This window comes from Sus scrofa, chromosome 9 (genome assembly GCF_000003025.6).
Source record: "Sus scrofa isolate TJ Tabasco breed Duroc chromosome 9, Sscrofa11.1, whole genome shotgun sequence".
Lineage (NCBI taxonomy): Eukaryota > Metazoa > Chordata > Mammalia > Artiodactyla > Suidae > Sus > Sus scrofa.
In genome coordinates this window covers 21,967,837-21,988,528 of record NC_010451.4, presented here as the reverse complement: position 1 = coordinate 21,988,528, position 20,692 = coordinate 21,967,837, and the positions used below count along the sequence as shown (strand labels likewise).

Genomic DNA, 20,692 nt, shown 5'->3' with positions numbered 1-20,692 from the left:
CCGAGAGAAGAATGCCACTGAAATGTGATCTGTTTTGAAAGAGGAAGGAGGAAAAAAATAGTGGGAGGCAACAATTTGGCGGGGCACTCAAAGAATTCCCTACAGGCTTCTGCCAAGACAACTCTTTCACTACACACCATTCACCACCAGATACATGCAAAAATTGTCCTAGAAAGAATCTTGAATGTGTTTTCTCTCAAAGAATTCAGGATGGGTTACAAACAGCAGATCTTTAGCTGCCCAGTCCAAAGCGAAAGCCATGGAAACCCTTTCAGGTGGGTTTGCCAGCTCTGGTAACCTTCCAACAAATCTAAGTAAAAGGAGAAACCAAAAACAATGTGGCTGTCAAAAAGTAACTCTGTGGGAAGCTTTATGACGGAAAGTCAGAACAGTTTCCTGCTTTGCACTCATAAAGAAATGTATTTTATTTATTTTAAGTGCAAAGCGGTAAATAAATGGAAGAAGGGTAGGGCCAATCCACATTTTAATGTCAGCAGGAACATTCCCTAGGAAGTTCCTTTGGTTCCCTAAGTTACCTAATTGCTTTGGAGGTTGGAACCTTTGTATCTTCTCTTCAGGGAAAAAAAAGGGAACAGAACCAAACAAAAGGCAGTTGGTGGGAACCTGGGAGAGAGTGAAGGATGAGCTCCGAGGAGGCAGTACCTCCGACAAGCTTTACACCTCCTGGCATTTGAGTTCCTCTCTTTTTACAAATACTTACTTCATTTGTGTTCCTCAGTTTGTCCAACTTTTCTTGAGACCGTTTCTGCCTTTAAACCATTTAATAAATAAGTAAAAACATGGGGAGGCTTGCTTTTCATCACCAATATTTTTAAATCATCTTAAGCATTACCCTTTGAATCCTATAAGCAGACATTATTAGTTCACAGCAGAATTGATTAAGACCCATGAAAACTCTATAAATTGCTCAAGATCACAAGACCGATAGAAAATCAAGCCCAGGTATAAAATTCTACCATTTTATACTAAATCACTTGCCTTTCTCTACAAACACATTTTGGGGCCCCATAGTTTCAGGAAATTATAGGAAGAGACAAATTTTAGCTTTCAAGCTGGTCACATGTTAATTACCTCCAGGCTGCTCTGACATTTTTCATTTCAGATGTGTGTAAAATGTACTGCCTGTTTGCTTATTACAGTTCAGTTTGGATGAGGAAAGGGTAAAAATCTTTGCCATTTATTAAATGTGTTTCCGATTCTTTAGAGGAGTATGTGTTTTAATGGGAAATATGTTTATTTTTATTATTACAATCGTAATAAATAATTCCTGTTAATATTAAAAAAGGAACAGGTTTTCATAACGGTGACCTCTAATTTTTTGGTTTCTAGGTTAGGCAATAATCTGAGTAAGAACACATGCTAGACACGCTGGTTATCCTATCATTCATTCATTCAGCAAAGCTGTTTTTTTTTTTCATTGAGTTTTTACACTGTTTTCAACACTGTGCTAGGTTCTAGTGATAAGCTATAAATGGAAGGTGTCTGACCTTTCATTTCTATGAAACTGAATGTCCACAGTAAAAGAAGGCTGACTTAAGTAATTGCATTAAGGGTGTAACGTACGGTGCATACAATAATTGAACCATACACCAGGTACAGTGGTGGCACAAAGGACGGAAGTACTCATGAGCCAGTGGTTCCAACCAGGTACAAACATAAGCACTGGGCACACACTGGTCATGGAGCCACAGTTCTTACCCTCAAGTATCCCATAGCCTGGGGAGACACACACACAGAGAAAGAGGCAATTTCAATATATTAAGTATGCCAGGTATGTAGTAGAAACTGACTTAATGTTTATCTAATCCAAGAATAAAAGAGAGAGGAGGAATAAGAGAAGGAATGAATGAATGAATGAATGAATGACAAACAAAGGGAAGGAGTGAAAGAGGAAGAAAAGAAAGTACTAGCATGAGGGTAAGCACGGATAACACTGAGGAGAGACAATTGACCAAGTCTTGGAAGTGAAGTGGTACCTTCTGGGAGGAAATGGAATCAATGCATGTGAAAATGAGAAGTTAACCAGAAAAAAGGGAGAAGACATTTCAAGGAGAAAGAAAAAAAAAAAAACCCTAAGGAATGTGTATTCAAAAATATTTTTTCCAGTATGACAAGGCTATTTCCAGGCAAGTGGATCACTATTTCACATTCGCTTTTCTATCAAGGCCACTTTATAGAAATCATTCTTTTCTAAAGACCAAACATCATAATGGTCACTGGCTATAAGAGAAAATGACGACTTTGTTTAACAATAAAATTCCCGGTTCCTAAGCACTTTCTAGATTTTCTTTACCTTTGTTACCTAAAGGCTCACTTTCTAAGGAAGGTGAAGTTTATGGCAAATGCAGTGTAAAAAATATAGCTGAGATTTTTGGCTGTGTGCTAGACATGTCTGCAACAATTCATCTTTATTATCTTCCAATAGCATAGTGGTTTAAATCAATAGGGTTGAAGTCAGACATATCCGTGTTGAAATCCATACTCCAGCAATGACTCACTGTGTGACGTTATATAAAAATAAATTTCCTTCTCTAAACTTCAACTTATTCTTACATAAAATGGAGGTAATAGTAGTAACTAGTTCAGAGAACTGTTGGAGAAATTAAATAGCACACAAATAGTTTAGTACCTGTTAATAGTTCAATTATATTAATGATCATCACTCTAGTAGTAAGCTTAAAAAAATATAATGATGAGAAATAGAGAGATTGATTTTAAAACGTATGAGAAATTTTTGAAAAAGTTCCAACTTCGGTTGAATGTGTTCACATTTGAAAGGCAGATATTTTAAGTCAATGAGTGTCCAGCCCAGTGAAGGGCACAGAATCGGCAATGAATTTGCATTTGATGAACTAACTTACTATAAACATCTCTTTTAATATCACATAGATTATCTCAGCTTTCTGATTCTAAATGAATGAATTACACAGGTTAATGTGATTTGGAAACTCCAAAAAGATAGTTAGGAGCTATAACAATACTAAAAGCCATCTATCATCTTTTTTTCAGGCTCTGGAGTGCTAGGTCCAACTAGGGTGCCCACTATTCACTATTTTTTCAGATTATTTTGCTATTTTATTATAAATGGATGCATGACTAGTGAAATAACCTAACTAGTCTTCCTATGTTTAGCCTTGCCCCTACCTACAGCCATTTCTCAATAGCCCAGGCAGAGACACCTTTTATTTATTTATTTATTTTCTTTTTTTAGGGCCACACCTGCAGCATATGGAAGTTCCCAGGCTAGGGACTGAATCAGAGCTGCAGCTGCTGCCCTCCGCCACAGCCACAGCCATGCCAGATCTGAGCCGCATCTGCGACCTACACCACAGCTCATGGTGAAGCCAGATCCTTAACCCACTGAGCAAGGTCAGGGCTCAAACTCACAACCTCATGAATACTAGTGAGGTTCATTACTGCCGAGCCACAACAGCAACTCCCAGAGATGTCTTAAAAAGTTACACCAGGAGTTCCTGCCGTGGTGCAGTGAGTTAGGAATCTGACCACAGCAGCTCAGGTTGCTATGGAAGTGAGGGTTTGATCCCAGCCTGGCACAGTGGGTTAAAGGATCTGGTGTTGCTGTAGCTGTGGAGTAGGTCACAGCGGCAACTAGACTAGGATTCAGTCCCATATGCCACAAGTAGGGCCATAAAAATTTTTTTTAAATTTAAAATTAAAAAAAAAAGTTAAGCCAGACCATGTTATACCATGAGCAGGGCCATAAAAAATTTAAAAAACTTTAAAATTAAAAAAAAAAAAGCTAAGCCAGACCATGTTATGCCATTGTTTTAAGAACCTACAATAGTTTCTTCTCAAAGTCAAATTCATATTCTACACGGCCCTTTGTTATGTACTGGACTGCTTTCCCCTTTACTTCGCCTCCCTCTATCCCTCAACACATTGGTCCTTCTATTCTTCTGTTAGAACATCTGGAAGGCTCTTACATAGGGGCACTGCCTAGCTGTTCTCTCTGCCTGGAATGCTCCATCCCAGATACCCATGCTACTATTATCCTCGCCTCCTTCACATCCTTGCTCCAATGTCTACCTTGACCCACTTGTTTAGTACTTCACGCTGTCCCCCTTTACCTTCTTCGATCTCTCATTTCTCCCACTTCAGACATAAACTTTTACTCTCTTATACTGTCAATGTATTCATTTATTTTTGCTGATCATCTACTGTCAGTCTCCCCCGTGGGAATATCTGCTAAAGGGTGGAGGGGTTTTGCATGTTTTGTTCCCTTGGGAATATAAACTCGATAAATATGTGGTAAGAAATAAATCACAGAAGAGAAGAAAGGAAACAAATCCCCATGTAGTGAATCCCTGTAACTCACTACACTAGAGACTTCAGGTTCTGTCAGCGAATCCTTCTGACATCCCATAAAGGCTGGAATCATTATCTCCACTTTACAGAAAACTGACATTGAAAATAAAATATCCATCCTTATCGTTACATAATAAGTAACAGAAGTAAGACTCAAGCCTTAGTGTAAAAGTCCTTCTCTAAAACTCATGCTTTCTCCTTGACATGAGGCTACAGGCAGTCTGGAAAGGGCCATGAGTCGCTGGATTCCTTCTAAAAGGATTTCTAAAATGCAGTGAAAAAGGTTGTACAGTGGTCATTTTCAAACAAATGAGCTTGATGAAGTGGTTTCAGTTAATGCTGAAAAGAACAATGATTTTTTTTTTTTAATGACGTGCCAGGGCTCCTATACTGGTAATTGTAAAATGCCTTTTTACTCGTCCAACTTCTCATTTCTCATTAAGTGGCAAACTTGCTTATTCCACCAGATGAGTTGAAGAGATGGTATGTTTATAAATGTAAACACCACTTGCTACAGGGGAAAAAAAATTGCTAAAAAGCCCTCTCTCAATGGAACTTTGCAAAACAGGTCCTCGAGGAGAACATAAATGAGCTTTCATCTTGCCAGAAACCAAGCAGTGAAAAATGTGCATTCTGTTCCTCTTCACAATGATAAATCTGGGGTCTGGCTAAATACGACGTCATCATGGTCAAAAACCACGCTGGTATAACCAGACTGAAGAAAATAATGTGGTCTCATTGATTTCAGCTTTTGATAAATATAGCTTACCCAAACTATATTATCACATTGACCCCTAAGAACGTAAAATACTGTAACATGGTGCCTACCACCGCATCATTGAACCCATTTGGAAAAAGCTTCATAATGCAGTGTTATATTATGTGAGTGATATGAAGCAGATAAATGTCTCCTACGTCTCCACCTCTTAAAAAATCACATTAAGTCGAGTGAAAAATTCAGAGAACATATGCACTGCCTTGTACTTACAAGCAACTTAAGACAATATAATCCCATTTACTTGGCAGGGTGTGTATACAAACAGGCTAGAAAGATAAAATAGGTCTGGCTTTTCCCCAGAAAAACATAGGACGATCTAATGAAACACACAGGCAATTTAGCAGATGTTGAGTCACTGCTGTTTTATGCATATACATCTCTTTTCCCTCTTTTCCTCACTTCATAATTATGAGGCCACTGTTCGAGCCACATGTTATTTTATATGGCTCCTCGCTCTAAACCTTGAGATGTAGGCAAGAAGGTATTATTCCTTCCTAAAGCTTTTACTGATTTCCCGCCGGAACGCTCAGTCGTAATTCCCCAAAATGTAGTAATTCTCTTACAGCGCTCTCTTCCAGTGCCTCAGAGCATTCCTCTGCACATCTGACTGCTGCATTTCAGCCGTTTCCTTTACATCTCTTCTCTTTTGTTCCCCCCAAGTCGCTTCTCCTTCTCCTGTGGTTCCTCTCATTGCAAATCCTCCTCAGTTCCAATCCTACCTCGGTTTCCTTAACTGAAAAGGCATGAAATAAAGGTGCCCACCTCATAGGAGGCTGAGGGTCTTAAAGAAGCAGTGCATGTGCAGCGCTCAGCCCGGCGTCCAGCAGAGCAGCCATAGCACTGAGCGTCAAACCCAAACACTGTTCCAAAGGAATAACCAAGTGCCTTTGAAAAGCCATGGCGAGGGCCCGGGGCCTTGGACAGAGTACGTGCTCAATAATGTGCACTCAACTAAGAAGGGAGCGTAATAACACTCGAGTTGTGCCAAAGGAACAATTTTCAGGCACTGACAGGTAGGACAAGGCGTTCGTCTTTCCCCTTGTGCACCTTCCTCCTATGCGAGGGGTCTGTTGCCACATTTTCTTTTCAGAATAAACAGGTGTAGATTTCATTACTTAAATATACACCAGTGGCTTGATTAAGGAATACTTATTACAATCAGGGAAAATTCAGGAACTAGTAGTCTAGGGAAGAGAAACAGGAGGTAAAATCCATGGCAGAGGACACACTGAATTTTTCAACCAAACCTTAGGAAAGGCAACGTAAGCCCAAGCCCTAGAACCATGTGGTGTGTCTCAAAGAGAGAAAAAAAAAAAAAAATCAAGACTGTGTAAGAGGGTCTATGGGGACACAGGAGCACTGTGGGGCCTAGAGAGAGGCTGCCAAGAACTCTGATTCACAAAATCCAAAAGCTTGTGAACATCTGAATGTTCATTTGAATATTAACAGAAATAAAGAGAAATTAATTATAAAACACTCATTACACCTCAAATTATGTCTACAATTCCATTGATCATCTATTGGTTTTCTTTAAAGTGGTGACTTGAATGTTTCATTCTAGTAAAAATACAAAAAATTTTAAAGCATTTTATTTTCTCAGTCTTAAGAAATGGCTTCACTGCTGCTTTTCAAGTAATCAGTTTTTAATTTCTCGTATGTGAATTTTTCTACAAAGGTTTCTCCAGAGTAAAACCCTCATTATACAGAAGGGAGTTCTGTGCTATTTCTATTTTCTGTACAAAAAAATGGAGACACAAATCGAGGAAGAGTCTCACATTCAGAGGAAATCTTTGTGGGCCTGCTGAAAATGAAGGGCACATCTCCTGATTCCTCAATTACTTCTCCAATGGCACAGTCATTCATTCATGCAACCTGTTTAAGGGCCTATTGTGTGCCTGCTACCATGCTTGGCACAGCAGAGCAAAAGGCAAACAGTCTCCAGCTCTCAATTTGCTCTCTGTCTACTGCCTGAAACAGACAAGTGTCGGGGGTCGGGTGGCACACAGGGATAAGAAAACCATCTTCAGAGAGGAGCTGGAAAAGGCAAGAGTAAGGAGTAAGCTTAGTGAAGAGGGACAAAGGAAAGGTAAAAATGGAGCAAAGTATTCCAGTCAGCACACTTTAGTATTTAAATTCATATGCTATGTTTTCCTCTCTTATGCATCTGCAGTATGACTGGAAGTCATATTTTTCAAAGCTCTTTCTTACGCACGGGCATCTGTGATAATCCTTCCCCTTAGCTCTCTGCAGGGCTATTGAATCACTCTTTACGCCTTAATTATGAAATAAATCTTTGCATCCAATTTCAAATTCCCCTACAAAATGTAAAACATAAAAATGAAAATGGTAGCCCTGAATTGTCAGCTCCCTGAGGAACAGTATTCAAGAAATCTAAAACAAAAAATACGTAATAAACCTTGAAGGGCATGAAACAGGCTGGGCCCAAAGACAAATAGTCCTCTATGAGGCCATGTTAGGAAAGTCCGATCATCGACCCCTGTTCTCATATGCTGTGGTATTTGGTGACCACTCAGAAAAAAAATTTTTGTGTACTAGAAAACTCCAGGGACAGAAAAGTAACAACTTACCAATTACTGTCTAGGTAGCAACCCTCAGGACATATAAGACAGGATGAGAACCTTGCTGAAGAATTCGAACTAATGAGATTTCTCAAAAGGGAGCGTGGACTGATGGCAGGAGAACAAGTATGGAATACTTACGTCACCATTAGCCCTTCCTTGTCCTCTGCAGACTTTGCTATTTACTCATGACCCTCCTTTCTACCAAGTCGCCTCAGGGCCCCTTTGAAAGGAGTACTTGATCCGTTTGTTTCCCCTGATGTAGCATCAATCAATCAGTTAATCAATCAATCAAAAATTCCACAGGGCTTTAATCTCAGTGCCAACAAGGGTGCACATTAAACCTCATACTGTCCCTCTGCAAAACAGAGTTAATGATACCTACACCTCACTTGTTAATTATGAAGATTACCTAAAACATCTAGGATAGCGCCTGACCTTTAGTAGGCACTCAACAAATGTTAGTTTCTGCCTTGTTTTTTTTTAATGCTGGCATAAACAGGAATAAAATGGCTTCCCATTGAGGAAGTTTCCAGAAAACCTACCTAACATTCTGAATAGAGACTAAGTTTTAATTTGCAGGAGCAACCATGGTATGTTTTGTTTCATGCTAAGGTAATGTTAAAAATCAATCAACTCTAGAATATTGCTTCCCTGCAGAGGACTTGGGGGCTTTTCATTCTGGCCTTAAGTTTAAAAAAAAAAAAAAAAAAAAAAAAAAAAAGTTGCAATTAATACTCTTCTTGGGGAGTTCCCGTCGTGGCGCAGTGGTTGACGAATCCGACTAGGAACCATGAGGTTGCGGGTTCGGTCCCTGCCCTTGCTCAGTGGGTTAACGATCCGGCGTTGCCGTGAGCTGTGGTGTAGGTGGCAGACTTGGCTCGGATCCCGCGTTGCTGTGGCTCTGGCGTAGGCCGGTGGCTACAGCTCTGATTCAACCCCTAGCCTGGGAACCTCCATATGCCGCTGGAGCGGCCCAAGAAATAGCAAAAAGACCAAAAAAAAAAAAAAAAAAAAAGTCTTCTTGGAAACAGTGTATCTGAACTTTATAGTCAATGATCCTTGTTAAAGAATGATTTCTGTTTACTGCCTCCCTCTTTCTTCCACTCAAATTCCCAAATCCAATGAATTACTCAGAATTAGATTTACCAGTCAATCACAAACATTAATCATCACCAAGTTAGTACCTGAAACATTTCTAATGTGAAACATGTCACACCTCTAGGCAGAAGGAAGCCTCAGAGGTGCTTACTTAGTGTCGTCCTCTCTGGTTTAAAAACCTGACTCCAAAATTCAGGTGAATTTAGATTTCTATTTCTAATAATTAGTACATCACAGTTCTGTAACTTGGGCACCAAAAGGTTTGCTGAGAATGACTTGAATGAGAGTTATATACTTTGATTATATGGTAGATACATCAATTTGTAACTTGCTATGCTAACCGTATGAGATAGGCACTGTGCTCAGTACTGGGGATCCATTTGTGAGCAAAAGAGGCAAAGTCTGTGACCTCAGGGTGCTTACAGTCAAGTAGGGAAGAGACCTGAACAGTATGACCTCTCCCTCAACTTCTTTCTCTTACACATACACATATACACACACAAAACAGATAATTATAGTAAAAGCCACAAGGAAAAATGAGGTACCTAAATATCGCACACACACCCCTTCCAATTCTTCTGAAATATGGAAGCAATTTAAAAAACAACGTAGTTTAGGCTAACTGAAGAGAAAATATTTAAATGATCAGGGTTATGACCAATGCAGAAAGAATTCTCAGTCTGCATCACTCTCCTATCTCAAACCAACAGCCTAGAGATCCAAATCCAGACATGCAAAGAAATTGATGGACCAGATTGAAAGCAGGCATGTGATGTTAGTCCCCAGTCAACACCCATGCTTTGCGCAGATCTGCTGCTCAGGGAGGAGAAAACAGTCCTACAACAGCCACACGTGAGTTCTGTATCCCTGAAATGACCTGACGGCAGCAGGGAACATCTGATTCTCCAAGATTGTCAGCAGCAGCTTCCTTTCCTCCAAAAATATACAGGAATTATGGAGCTCGTTAAAGAGTTCCTGCCTAGTTGACTTCCAGAACATTGGGCAACTATCCCAGGATCTTCAACCGCTCATTCCTTCTGCCTGAACAGACTCTTGGAAGAGGGCTGGAAAATGCGACACTATAGGAACTACAGAAATTTTAATCCTATAAGACCCAAAGAATAAGCAAGAATACCAGTGGTTGCTACTCTTATTTCCAGGTGTCCAAGACATCAGTGAACCACCCATCTCCCATTAGATGTATGGGAAGCAGGGTGGTGGAATCACAGGATAATGTGGATGAGACAGTTTTGGTAGTTCACTTTCCCTCAAAAAAAAAAAAAAAAAAAAAAAAAACCGCTGTATTTTCTGCTGGAGAGATGCTGTGTGTATGTATATATAATGGAGTATTACCCAGACATAAAAAAGAATAAAATAACACCATTTGAAGCAACATGGAAGGACCTAGAACCTTCATACTGTTCTCTTACTTTATCATACTAAGTAAAGTAAGTCAGAAAGAGAAAGACAAATACCATATGATATCACCCATGTTTGGAATCTAAAAAATGATACAAATGAACTTATTTATGAAACAGACACAAACTCAGGGACACAGAAAACAAACTTACAAAAGGGGAAAGAGGGTGGGAGAGAGATAAATTAGGAGTTTAGGATTAGTAGATAGAAACTACTACATATGAAATAGATAAACAACAAGGTCCTACTGTACAGCACAAGGAACCATATCAATATCTTGTAATAAACAATAATGGAAAAGAAAAAAATTGTTGTATTTCCAATACATATCACCTCAAGCTATGAAAGGATGAATTATATTGGAGAATCACAGAATACAGATCAAGCATGAAAGGGGAGGAAAATGAGAAGTGGAAAGCCACCTAAATAGATGTCATCAAAAACAGGTCTTGATTTTATAATTTGTGGCTCAAGTGCATTTCTAGAAAGGAATGTAAATATTATGGATCCTCCTAGAAAATTTAATATGCTTGTTAGGAGGGAACTTGACTGATGGGATCAAGATTCTTTAATCTAAAACATAACATATGCTAGATTAAATTTATAATAAAACTGTAAAACACACATTCTTTAGAGTCTTAGTTAACCTCTACATACGCTTGCAGTATGTCATAACTTAGCAGTGCACTAAGCGTACGTCCAATAATTTACTACTGGACTAAGAAGGAAACAGGGATAAAAAAAAGAAAACCGTTCATAAAGAAAATGCCAGAGTTCCCGTCGTGGCTCAGTGGTTAACAAATCCGAATAGGAACCATGAGGTTTCGGGTTCAATTCCTGGCCTCGCTCAGTGGGTTAAGGATCTGGCGTTGCCGTGAGCAGTGGTGTAGGTCGCAGACTCGACTCAGATCTAGCATTGCTGTGGCTCTGGAGCAGGCTGGCAGCTGTAGCTCTGATTAGACCCCTAGCCTGGGAACCTCCATATGCTGTGGGTGTGGCCCTAGAAAATAAATTAAAAAGGGGGGGGACATAGAGAAAATGACAGTGATTCACAGAATAAAATAAAGGACATATTTGGGAAGAACAAGAGGGCATTCAGGTGCCTGTAAAATAATGCGTGTGATAGGGGGAGTAAACAATGAGAATCTGAACTGATTTCCTAATAAGGTGAGCTGTATCTCAAGATTCTGAGATTTGGTAGAACTTCCATGATAGGAATACAGCAACGGAAGGACACCACCTCTGTTCAAAGGAAACAGATCTAATAGCAGTAAAGGGGGTGGCAGGGGACTATAAGAGATGGATAAGCCACCAGGAGAGCTATCCGGCAACCTGGAGCTCAAAGCTTTGTGCAAGCTCTTTGGGTAAGGATTTTTTTGAAAAAGAGAAACTGAAGTGATATTGTCAGAAGAGGGGATGGTGGGTCATCCAATTAACCACTTTCCTTTGGCTTCTAACACCCTTCCTTCCAGCTGATCCATCGTATGTCTTCCCTGACACAGCCTCTACCTCTGCCATTTCTTAGTTATCAGTGTCACACCAGACTTTGAGGCTCTGCTCCTATTCACAGCCATACATTTCCTCATTGATTACATGTAGTCCCATGTCTCCTTCTTCCACCTATATACAGATGATTCTTAAAGCTCTAATTTCCACCCTGATGTCTCTTCTAAGCTTCTGCTTCCATCTGCCCAGTACATCATAAACACTGCAAACACAACATGTCCAAATTGGAACTAGATATCGTTCCTATAAAATGTGACCATTTTCTTCCAACAGCCCTCATCTTAGTTAATAGCATTGCCATAAGCTTGGCTAGAAGCCTCTCTCTTGACTCTGCTGTCTAGCTCATAATTTCTTTCAGTCCTAGCTCGGAAATGTCTTTACTGGCTGAATGTTTTCTTGGTACAGTGGCATTTAGTTTTCGCCATATCCACTTGGCTGTCCTCTTGCGATATCCTCTAACTTCTGATTCATCTCCAGTCTCTACCTGCCAGGCAGAACTCCTGTCTTTCCAGGGTATCTTCCCCCACCACCAGTCCTGATCATGAGACAGCATAATTCATGGAAAGCCTTAGGCAGGGTTAGGGTGATTACATCTGGGAGTTGTGGGATAAGACATTCACACACTGGATGAGAAGTGAGCCTGATAATCTCTAAGGTTGGGCTGCCAGCTGAGAACCAGTTGTATAGTCATTGAACTTACTTATTCAAAATAAAATTCTCTTGTCTCACCCCAAATGGACGGATTCAAAAATCTCCTGAGTGTAGATTCTTGAATTGTATTTTTGTAGACTCTCCAAGTGATTGCGATGCACATCCATTTTTGGAAACTCTAAGGTCTTAACCAATTATAAGATGCAATGATTATAACACTCTCATCAGAATCCAATTTGCTATTCCAAGAGAATGGTTACAAAAGTATTTTGTGCAATGGCAGCATCATTAAACTAAACATAAAATCTTCTGTGTGGTTCACATTAAATGAAAAAACATTCATTTGAATATCTCAATTCTAGCAAATTTGTGAAAACACATTAGAAGCATGCCTTAGACACATTTCTTCCAACACATAAATCTATTGGGATTTGCTTTCATTTCACACATGATGTTAACAGGTTACACAGGAAGCGTTCAAGAATATATCTGACATAAAAATAGTGGTGAATGTTATATAGAAAACATTTAGTAATTAGAGTACTAATTACATTTAGATAAGAGCAGTTAGGATTTAGCAGAAGAGTGGTGGAGGGGAAGGGAGTAAAGTGAAAACTCTTAAATATTTATACATTTTTTTCAAGGGATTCCCCTTAGCTAATCAAAGAATTCCTGCTTCATGTACCACAGAACATCTTTCCTATATCAGTAAGTTACTGTGGATATTTAGTAGCTCATGGTCTAGCAGGGGAAACAGACCCCTGCAGAATTAACTACAGTAGATAATAAATTTCACTGTCATATCAGTGTTATAAATAAACTGTTGTGGAAGAAGAAAGGTAGGAATAATTGCCCCCTATATTCCTGCTGTAAAGTAGTCTCCACTATTTGCAAATACGTCAATTTAAAAATATGAACCTAAGCCCTCTGGTATACTAAAATCTCAGAAGGTGAATTCCTATATGTATGCAACATGTGTGAACACAGGGGCCTAAACATAGGGATCTAGGTATATTCATTAGCAATGAGATATGTTTATTTATAATCATTTACGGTGTATACATAATGTAATGTCCTATTTTGTCTAGGCTACCTACAGATACTTTTTTTTTTTTGAGTTAAAAGCACAGGTTTTCAAAATAAGCATCCATTTTTCCATAGAAACAATTCTGTAAAGCGTGCTGAGGACCTTAGACTCACTCATAAATCTATCGAACCCATAATGACTCTAACTATAACACTCAGAGTACTCTTTGAAAGCTGAGATCTTGAAGAAAGACTGGCAAGACAGAAACAGGGAAATAAGGAAAAACGTTTCCATTCCTCTTCACCACAGAGCTGCCCTCAGGCATATGCTGAAAGAACCACAGGGCCTGTGGTCATTGTCTGGGAGGATGAAAGTTTCTCTCTCTGTCTGCGTTCTCCTGGCTGGCCGGAGCATTCAACTGCCATGAGTCCTTAGGAGGAGACATCAAAGCAAAGTTTACTAACCTGTAGACAGGGGAGAGACTCTGCAAAAAGGAGTGACGCATCAGAATGGCCAAAGGCCTCACCTTAAAGACCACCTGCAGCTTTAGACCCAAGAGGATGTTAAGGGCGGGGACAGGCAGCTGGTGGGGGACAGCACCCTCCAGGGGAAAGGTTGTGATGCAGATTTAAGTTGCTGCCTTCGCTACTGCTAAGAGTTTCTAGAGCTTTCCGTCATCCTCCTCTTTGGAACAAGAGGGAGATGGCCTTACAAAAGGAGACTTCCCACGTGAAGGCAAATGTTTCTTACAAAAGGGTATCTCTCTCCATTTGGTTTTTAGAGGTTTTCCCCTGCTACTGTTTCTTAGAAAATAACCAGCCTAAAATAATTAATATGTCAAAGAGATATATTTGGGGTGGCAAATTCTGCTCTCCTACACCATCACTATATGTGTTCTTGTTGCTTCCCTTATCTCCTAGAAAGCACTGATATTCAAAGCCACTACACCGACCCTTGATCATGAGATATAGGAAGTTACAACTTGTATTGATAAGGATTTGGTTTGGCTGCATAGATCAGAGAAATAAAAGCAGTTTAAGCAAGGTACATATTATGATCTACATAATCCAAAGCTAGTCAGTGGTTCCATGGTTAACAAGGACTCAGGATCCCTGTATTTTTCTCTTCCCAAACCTGGACTATGTTTTCTGACCTTATTGTTACCGTACAGTCCAAAATAACTGCTGGAGATCTAGCCATCATGTTTATAGTCCAATCAACAGAAGGAGAAAGCAAGGAAGAGCAAAAAAAAGCTTTCCAAGGTGCATCATTTTCCTTTAAGGAGGTCTCTGCTTACATCTTCCTGGCTAAAACCAGGTCACATGGCACATCTGACAGCAAATGTTGGCTGGCAAATGCAACATTTTAGCTGCAACCTTTACCTCCCCAAATGAAAACAAAGATCTGTTGCTGGAGATAAAGGGTGAAGAATGGCTATTTTCAGGCAGTTAGTAATCTCTGCCACATTGGTCAAATGTCCGGCGCTCCAGATGACTCAATTCCTCTCCCATTCTCTCAATGAATTTGTCTCAGTTCTACTTTAAAATATCTAATGGACAGGAACAATCCTTCTAGAGAAGTGGTTCTCAATTTTGGCTTTACAAGCACTTAGAGTGCCTTGTAAAAATCCCAATGCCCAGGCCAATAAAATCAGGAACTCTGGCAGTGGAACCCAGGCCACAGTATTTTAACAAAACATGTAAGTAGGGGTTCCCTAGTGGCCAGGCGGTTAAGGATTCAGTGTTATCACTGCTGTGGTTGGAGTTTAGTCCCTGGCCTGGGAATTTCCCCATGCTGTGGGCGTGACCAAAAGAAAAAGAAAAGAAAAAAAAATCTAAGCTGTTCCAGTGTGGATCCAAGTTTGAGAACCTTACCATTCTAAAGAAATTTTAAAAGGCAGCACACGGCCCAAAGGATGACAAATTGCCACGCTTTTTTTGCAGTGGATGCAAGGATAGCATAGATGATCCAACACTGGTCATCCTTGATACCTTTACCTTTCACGTACCCCCACATCCATTTAAACAGCCTATATTACTTCAAATAAGTCTCAAATCTGTCTACACCTTTATCTCATCCAAAATCCATAGAGCAACCAAAGGAGTGTTTCAAACACACACACACACACACACACACACACGTAGATCTGACCATGTCATTCCTCTACAAAGATCCCTCCAATGACTTCTCATTGATCTAAGACTCTGCAGGATCTCTTCCTGCTACTTCCCAGCCTTATCTTGGGCCACTCATCTCACTACTGGATGTGACCTCCTTTCATGCCTCCAATGTTCCCTAGCTCTTTCCTTCCAATTATTTGTTGGCCAAACCAACCAACTCTCCAAACTCAGCCAAATCAACACTTGCATTTGTTATTCCTGTTGAAGGAGGCTTTACTGCTCCTACAGACTGAGTCAGGGTCCATGTTCTACCTTTTTCATGGCCCTGATCACACCTGTCAGTAATGCTCTGAAAGCCCTCCCTTCCCAACCCCAGTCCTGATTTTTTTTTTTCTTTTTTTTTTCCAGCGAGGGCAGGGAGCATGTTCTTCATCATTTTGTTTTCAGAACCTAGAATAGCTCCTCTCATAGAGTCAGTATTTGATAATCTAAAGACTAACATATGAAAAAACAAGTAGTATGGGATGCTGAGATTAGAACAGCGGACTGGAGACAAAATGATAGGGGTATAAGCACCTGCTTATAACTTAGGCGCAAGTGACCCAAGGCAACATTTCTTGCTTCTTTTTCAATATGTGTCTTTGTCTCTGCAGGTTGTGATTTGATCCCCGTGCAGTACCTTCGATGGGGTGACCCGGAGCCCATTGCAGCTGTGGTGTTTGCCTGCCTCGGCCTGCTGGCCACTCTGTTTGTCACCGCAGTCTTCATCATTTACCGTGACACACCAGTAGTCAAGTCCTCCAGCAGGGAACTCTGCTACATCATCCTTGCTGGCATCTGCCTGGGCTACTTATGTACCTTCTGCCTCATTGCAAAACCTAAACAGATTTACTGCTACCTTCAGAGAATAGGCATTGGTCTCTCCCCAGCCATGAGCTACTCAGCCCTGGTGACCAAGACCAATCGCATTGCGAGGATCCTGGCGGGCAGCAAGAAGAAGATCTGTACCAAAAAGCCCAGGTTCATGAGTGCCTGTGCCCAGCTAGTGATTGCTTTCATTCTCATATGCATCCAGCTGGGCATCATCGTCGCCCTCTTCATAATGGAGCCTCCTGATATAATGCACGACTACCCAAGCATTCGAGAAGTCTACCTGATCTGCAACACCACCAACCTAGGAGTGGTCACTCCCCTTGGATACAATGGATTGCTGATTTTGAGCTGTACCTTCTACGCTTTCAAGACCAGAAACGTTCCCGCTAACTTCAACGAGGCCAAGTACATCGCCTTCACAATGTACACCACCTGCATTATCTGGCTGGCCTTTGTGCCCATCTACTTCGGCAGCAACTACAAAATCATCACCATGTGCTTCTCAGTCAGCCTCAGCGCCACGGTGGCGCTCGGCTGCATGTTTGTGCCCAAGGTGTACATCATCCTGGCCAAGCCGGAGAGGAACGTGCGCAGCGCCTTCACCACGTCGACCGTGGTGCGCATGCACGTGGGGGACGGCAAGTCCTCCTCCGCAGCCAGCAGGTCCAGCAGCCTCGTCAACCTGTGGAAGAGGAGGGGCTCCTCTGGGGAAACCCTAAGGTAAAAGTCGTGGGGGTGCGGTGGGGCCCCGGCCCCTGCGGCTGCAGCGGTGGCATTTGCCTCCCGGGTCTTTTTAGCAGGAAACCCCTGAGGGAATGAAACTCTGGGAGGCAGGGTGCTGGGAAAGGGCTCGGAACAGTCTCGCGGCATCGTTTTTGTGGTGTTAACGGCACAAGGGCCTAAGTACTTCGTCTATGGCTAGGGACACAAAAGGTGAGATAAGGAAAAATAGAAAAGACCGACAGCAAAAGGGAAGTGAGGTCAGACGGGCAGGCAGAGAGTGCAGCTAAGTCACTCAGGCGAGGCAAGGACCCTCGGGTCCTGGGGGGACAGAGACCCTGGGGATTGAATTCTAGTTCACCGCAACAGAGCAGATTAGTGTAAACAAAGAAGACTGTGCTGAGAGCAGAATGCCAAGAGCCTTAGACATCTGACCGCACTGGCATTTGCCTGAACCCTTCTCAATCTCAAGCCCAGCCCACAGCGGCACAAGAATGTGCAATATAAATTTCAGGGGTTTTTTTGGGGTTTTTTTTTTTTGGTCTTTTTGCCATTTTCTTGGGCCACTCCCGCAGCATACGGAGGTTCTCAGGCTAGGGATCGAATCGGAGCTGTAGCCACCGGCCTACGCCAGAGCCACAGCAACGTGGGATCCGAGACACGTCTGCAACCTACACCACAGCTCACGGCAATGCTGGATTCTTAACCCAACTGAGCGAGGCCAGGGATCGAACCCACAACCTCATAGTTCCTAGTCGGATTCATTAACCACTGAGCCATGACGGGAACTCCTTAAATTTCAGTTCTTAATGGGCAATGACATCTCTCTGGGAGATGTCTAAGGAGCTGAAAGGGGCAAAATAACAAAGTGGATTTTGCACATCATCTTCCTCAACAACCTCCCGTTTCCCACTTTCCTGTGGCCCACAGCCCCTTCCCATCCGCAAGGGTCAGTCTCCCAGGTTGCAGTTATTGGCCAACTGCCATCGGAGAAAAATCTGAAGCCAATGGCCAACGATTCCCCCCCCCCACACACACACACACACGTGGGGGACTTTCTTATGTGATAAATGCCCCAGAGGCACTTCAGAAGGCAACAAGACCATCTCATCAGTGGCTTGAGGATGAATCTGGAGGTATTGAAAAGGCTACATAGATGGCTACGGGGAATAATGTTTAAGAGGCACATATTAAAAGAACTAGTCAGAACAAGATCCGCTCACTCTACAGAGGTTTGAGAATTTCCCTAAAATCTAGATAAATACGTGGAGGATAAACAGCTAAACAGTGATGCCTGAACCCTTCTCTTATACTATCATTTAGCCTCCTTGAAAAGCCCTCCTTCCCTATCAGCCCTAATTCTTCGAAGCTTGAATTAGGGGTGGTGGTAAAGATACTGTGTCTGCGGAGGACTAAAAAGGACTCAAAAGACACTTGAAAGTTACCTACTTGGCCCAATTCATTTGCGCTAGTAACTTGTATCCTTGCCTCTTTCCATTCTTCTCTGATTCTTGCCTACCTCTCATCTCTTTCCATGTACACTATTCAAGGTGGTCAACTAAACTGTAAACCTCGGGAAAAATAACCTCCTCTTCTTCTTCAGTAAATCTTGGCAACGTCATGGTCTATACACACAAGACCTTCCACATATCTAACTGCCGGCACATTTTCCATCTGCCTTCCTGACGTCTCTCTAAAACATTGTTTTTCTGAAACTTCTATAAGATCAGCTTAGAAAAATTTATTTTTCCAAACTTTTATTTTATCTGTCTTTCTTTAAACTCTTTCTTCAAATAAAATCTTCCAGGGCATCCTGATAAAATAAACAGGTTGCTGGAGGGATGGAATTGTGAATCTGTCCCTAAGCACCCCCAAAACTCACCAGGGCAGGCTCCTTAGAGAGACAGACAGCATGGAGTGAGGAAGAGCCCCGGCCTTGGGGCCAGGCTGTTCTGAGTCTGGACACAGGCACTGCCATTCCTCTCTGAGCTTTAGCTTCTTCCTCAGCCAAACTGAGATCATATCACCTATGTCGGAGGATTGGAAAGAGGGAATGAAATAGTGTGTGTAAAGAATAAGCGCACAGCAGATACTGTACTGGAGGTGGCAGAGTGCGGGGCTGGGCGGCACTGGGACTGAACAGTGGCAGCACCCCTTGTTAGCTGTGTGGCCAGAGGCAAATCACTTAACCTCTCTATGCCTTCGTTTCCTCCTCTGTGGCCAGAGGCAAATCACTTAACCTCTCTATGCCTTCGTTTCCTCCTCTGATGAATGGAGATAATGAAACCATACTACACGCGGTGGTCGTGAGACTGAGGAAATACATGCCAGTGTATGCCACACAAGTACTTCTTAAGTGTTTGCTATTGTTATTAACTAAGTTAACACCTATCAGTCTTTTTCCACACTTGAAAGTCTCTGTGTCAGGTGTGCAACAAGAAGGATCTCAGTAACAAAGAAAGCTTCGTAAAAGACAGAACAGACCTATAGACACATTGATCAGCTAGCCCAGGCTTTCCAGAGCATCTTCATTCTTATGCTGTCTAGCTCCTTGTTGGGGTGTACGGTGCACCCTTTGTCCCCATTTAGCAGAGTAAGCTTGGGAGGGGAGGCCTTGTCCAGCTTGTTCATCACTGTCCTTTCAGGGCCCAGAAGTACTGAGAAGGGTTCCTTCCGGACACATAGAAAACACTCAATAATCATTCGCTGGTATGTCTGTTGAACAAATGGATTGGAGGAGGAGTAAGGTGATGGCTATTTTTTGTCTGTCTTCAAGAGGGCACGCCACTGCCCCTAGTGGTTCTACTAACTTTCATAAGATTAAGCCCACAGAGATCTGCATTACAAATTTGCCTGGCACTCCTCCGGTCATCAGTTGCTGCTCAAAAATCGGATCATTAATCCCATCCACTGATCTCACACTTTGTTATAATTCTAACACTTCTCTGGGTAACATAAGACTACTATTTTCAACTATTTCATTATCACTTTAGTAAATAAAAGGGCAGCATAAGCAACAAAATTCACCGATAATGCTAACAGGAAACAGGAATTCTAAGGATTGGGGGCAATATTTTAACTTGTTTTCCCTACAGGGTCGTGTAGTTCTTATTGATTGGATTTGGCAGTCAGTACCTTTGGGTATTAGAATATCAAAGAGGGTACAGAGAGAACTTTGGCAATTGTTGGCTTTTCTATATGTGGTCTTGGCAAATGCTGGTCGATTGACGTGAGTCAGCTAAGACGGGCTTATTGTCGGATTATATACAGACCTCCTTTGGCCATTAACCAGGATATTCGGGCTGGAACCTCCTTTTGATATAGAGAAAAAGAAAGGCCAGAGAAAGCTACAGTGCCCTTGCATCACACACAACCCACAGTTACTCCCTGCTTTGAAGCCATAATTCTAAGAAATAAATCAGATCCAAACTAAAATTCCTTTCCTCTATACCTCCCACGAGCTCTCACACTAAGTATTCCTTCTCTGTGATCCAAAATCAAGACGGTGAGAATAAGAACATAGTATTTATCACGTCATGAGACATAACTCTTTCCTATGGGTTTCTCTCTC

The 20,692-nt window shown here is 41.6% G+C and overlaps 1 protein-coding gene and 1 long non-coding RNA gene across 7 annotated transcripts in view; one reads left to right on the top strand and one right to left on the bottom strand.

Moving 5' to 3' along the window:
* Window positions 1-20,692, top strand: part of GRM5 (glutamate metabotropic receptor 5) — a 523,779-nt gene that overhangs the window by 449,672 nt on the left and 53,415 nt on the right. For all 6 annotated transcript variants that reach the window (XM_021102328.1, XM_021102327.1, XM_021102332.1 and 3 more), the window contains exon 8: window positions 16,182-17,121. In XM_021102328.1, coding sequence (XP_020957987.1) covers window positions 16,182-17,121 — 940 coding nt within the window. The remainder of the gene's footprint in view (window positions 1-16,181; window positions 17,122-20,692) is intronic.
* Window positions 1-20,692, bottom strand: part of LOC106504843 — a 200,713-nt gene that overhangs the window by 132,768 nt on the left and 47,253 nt on the right. The window lies entirely within an intron of this gene.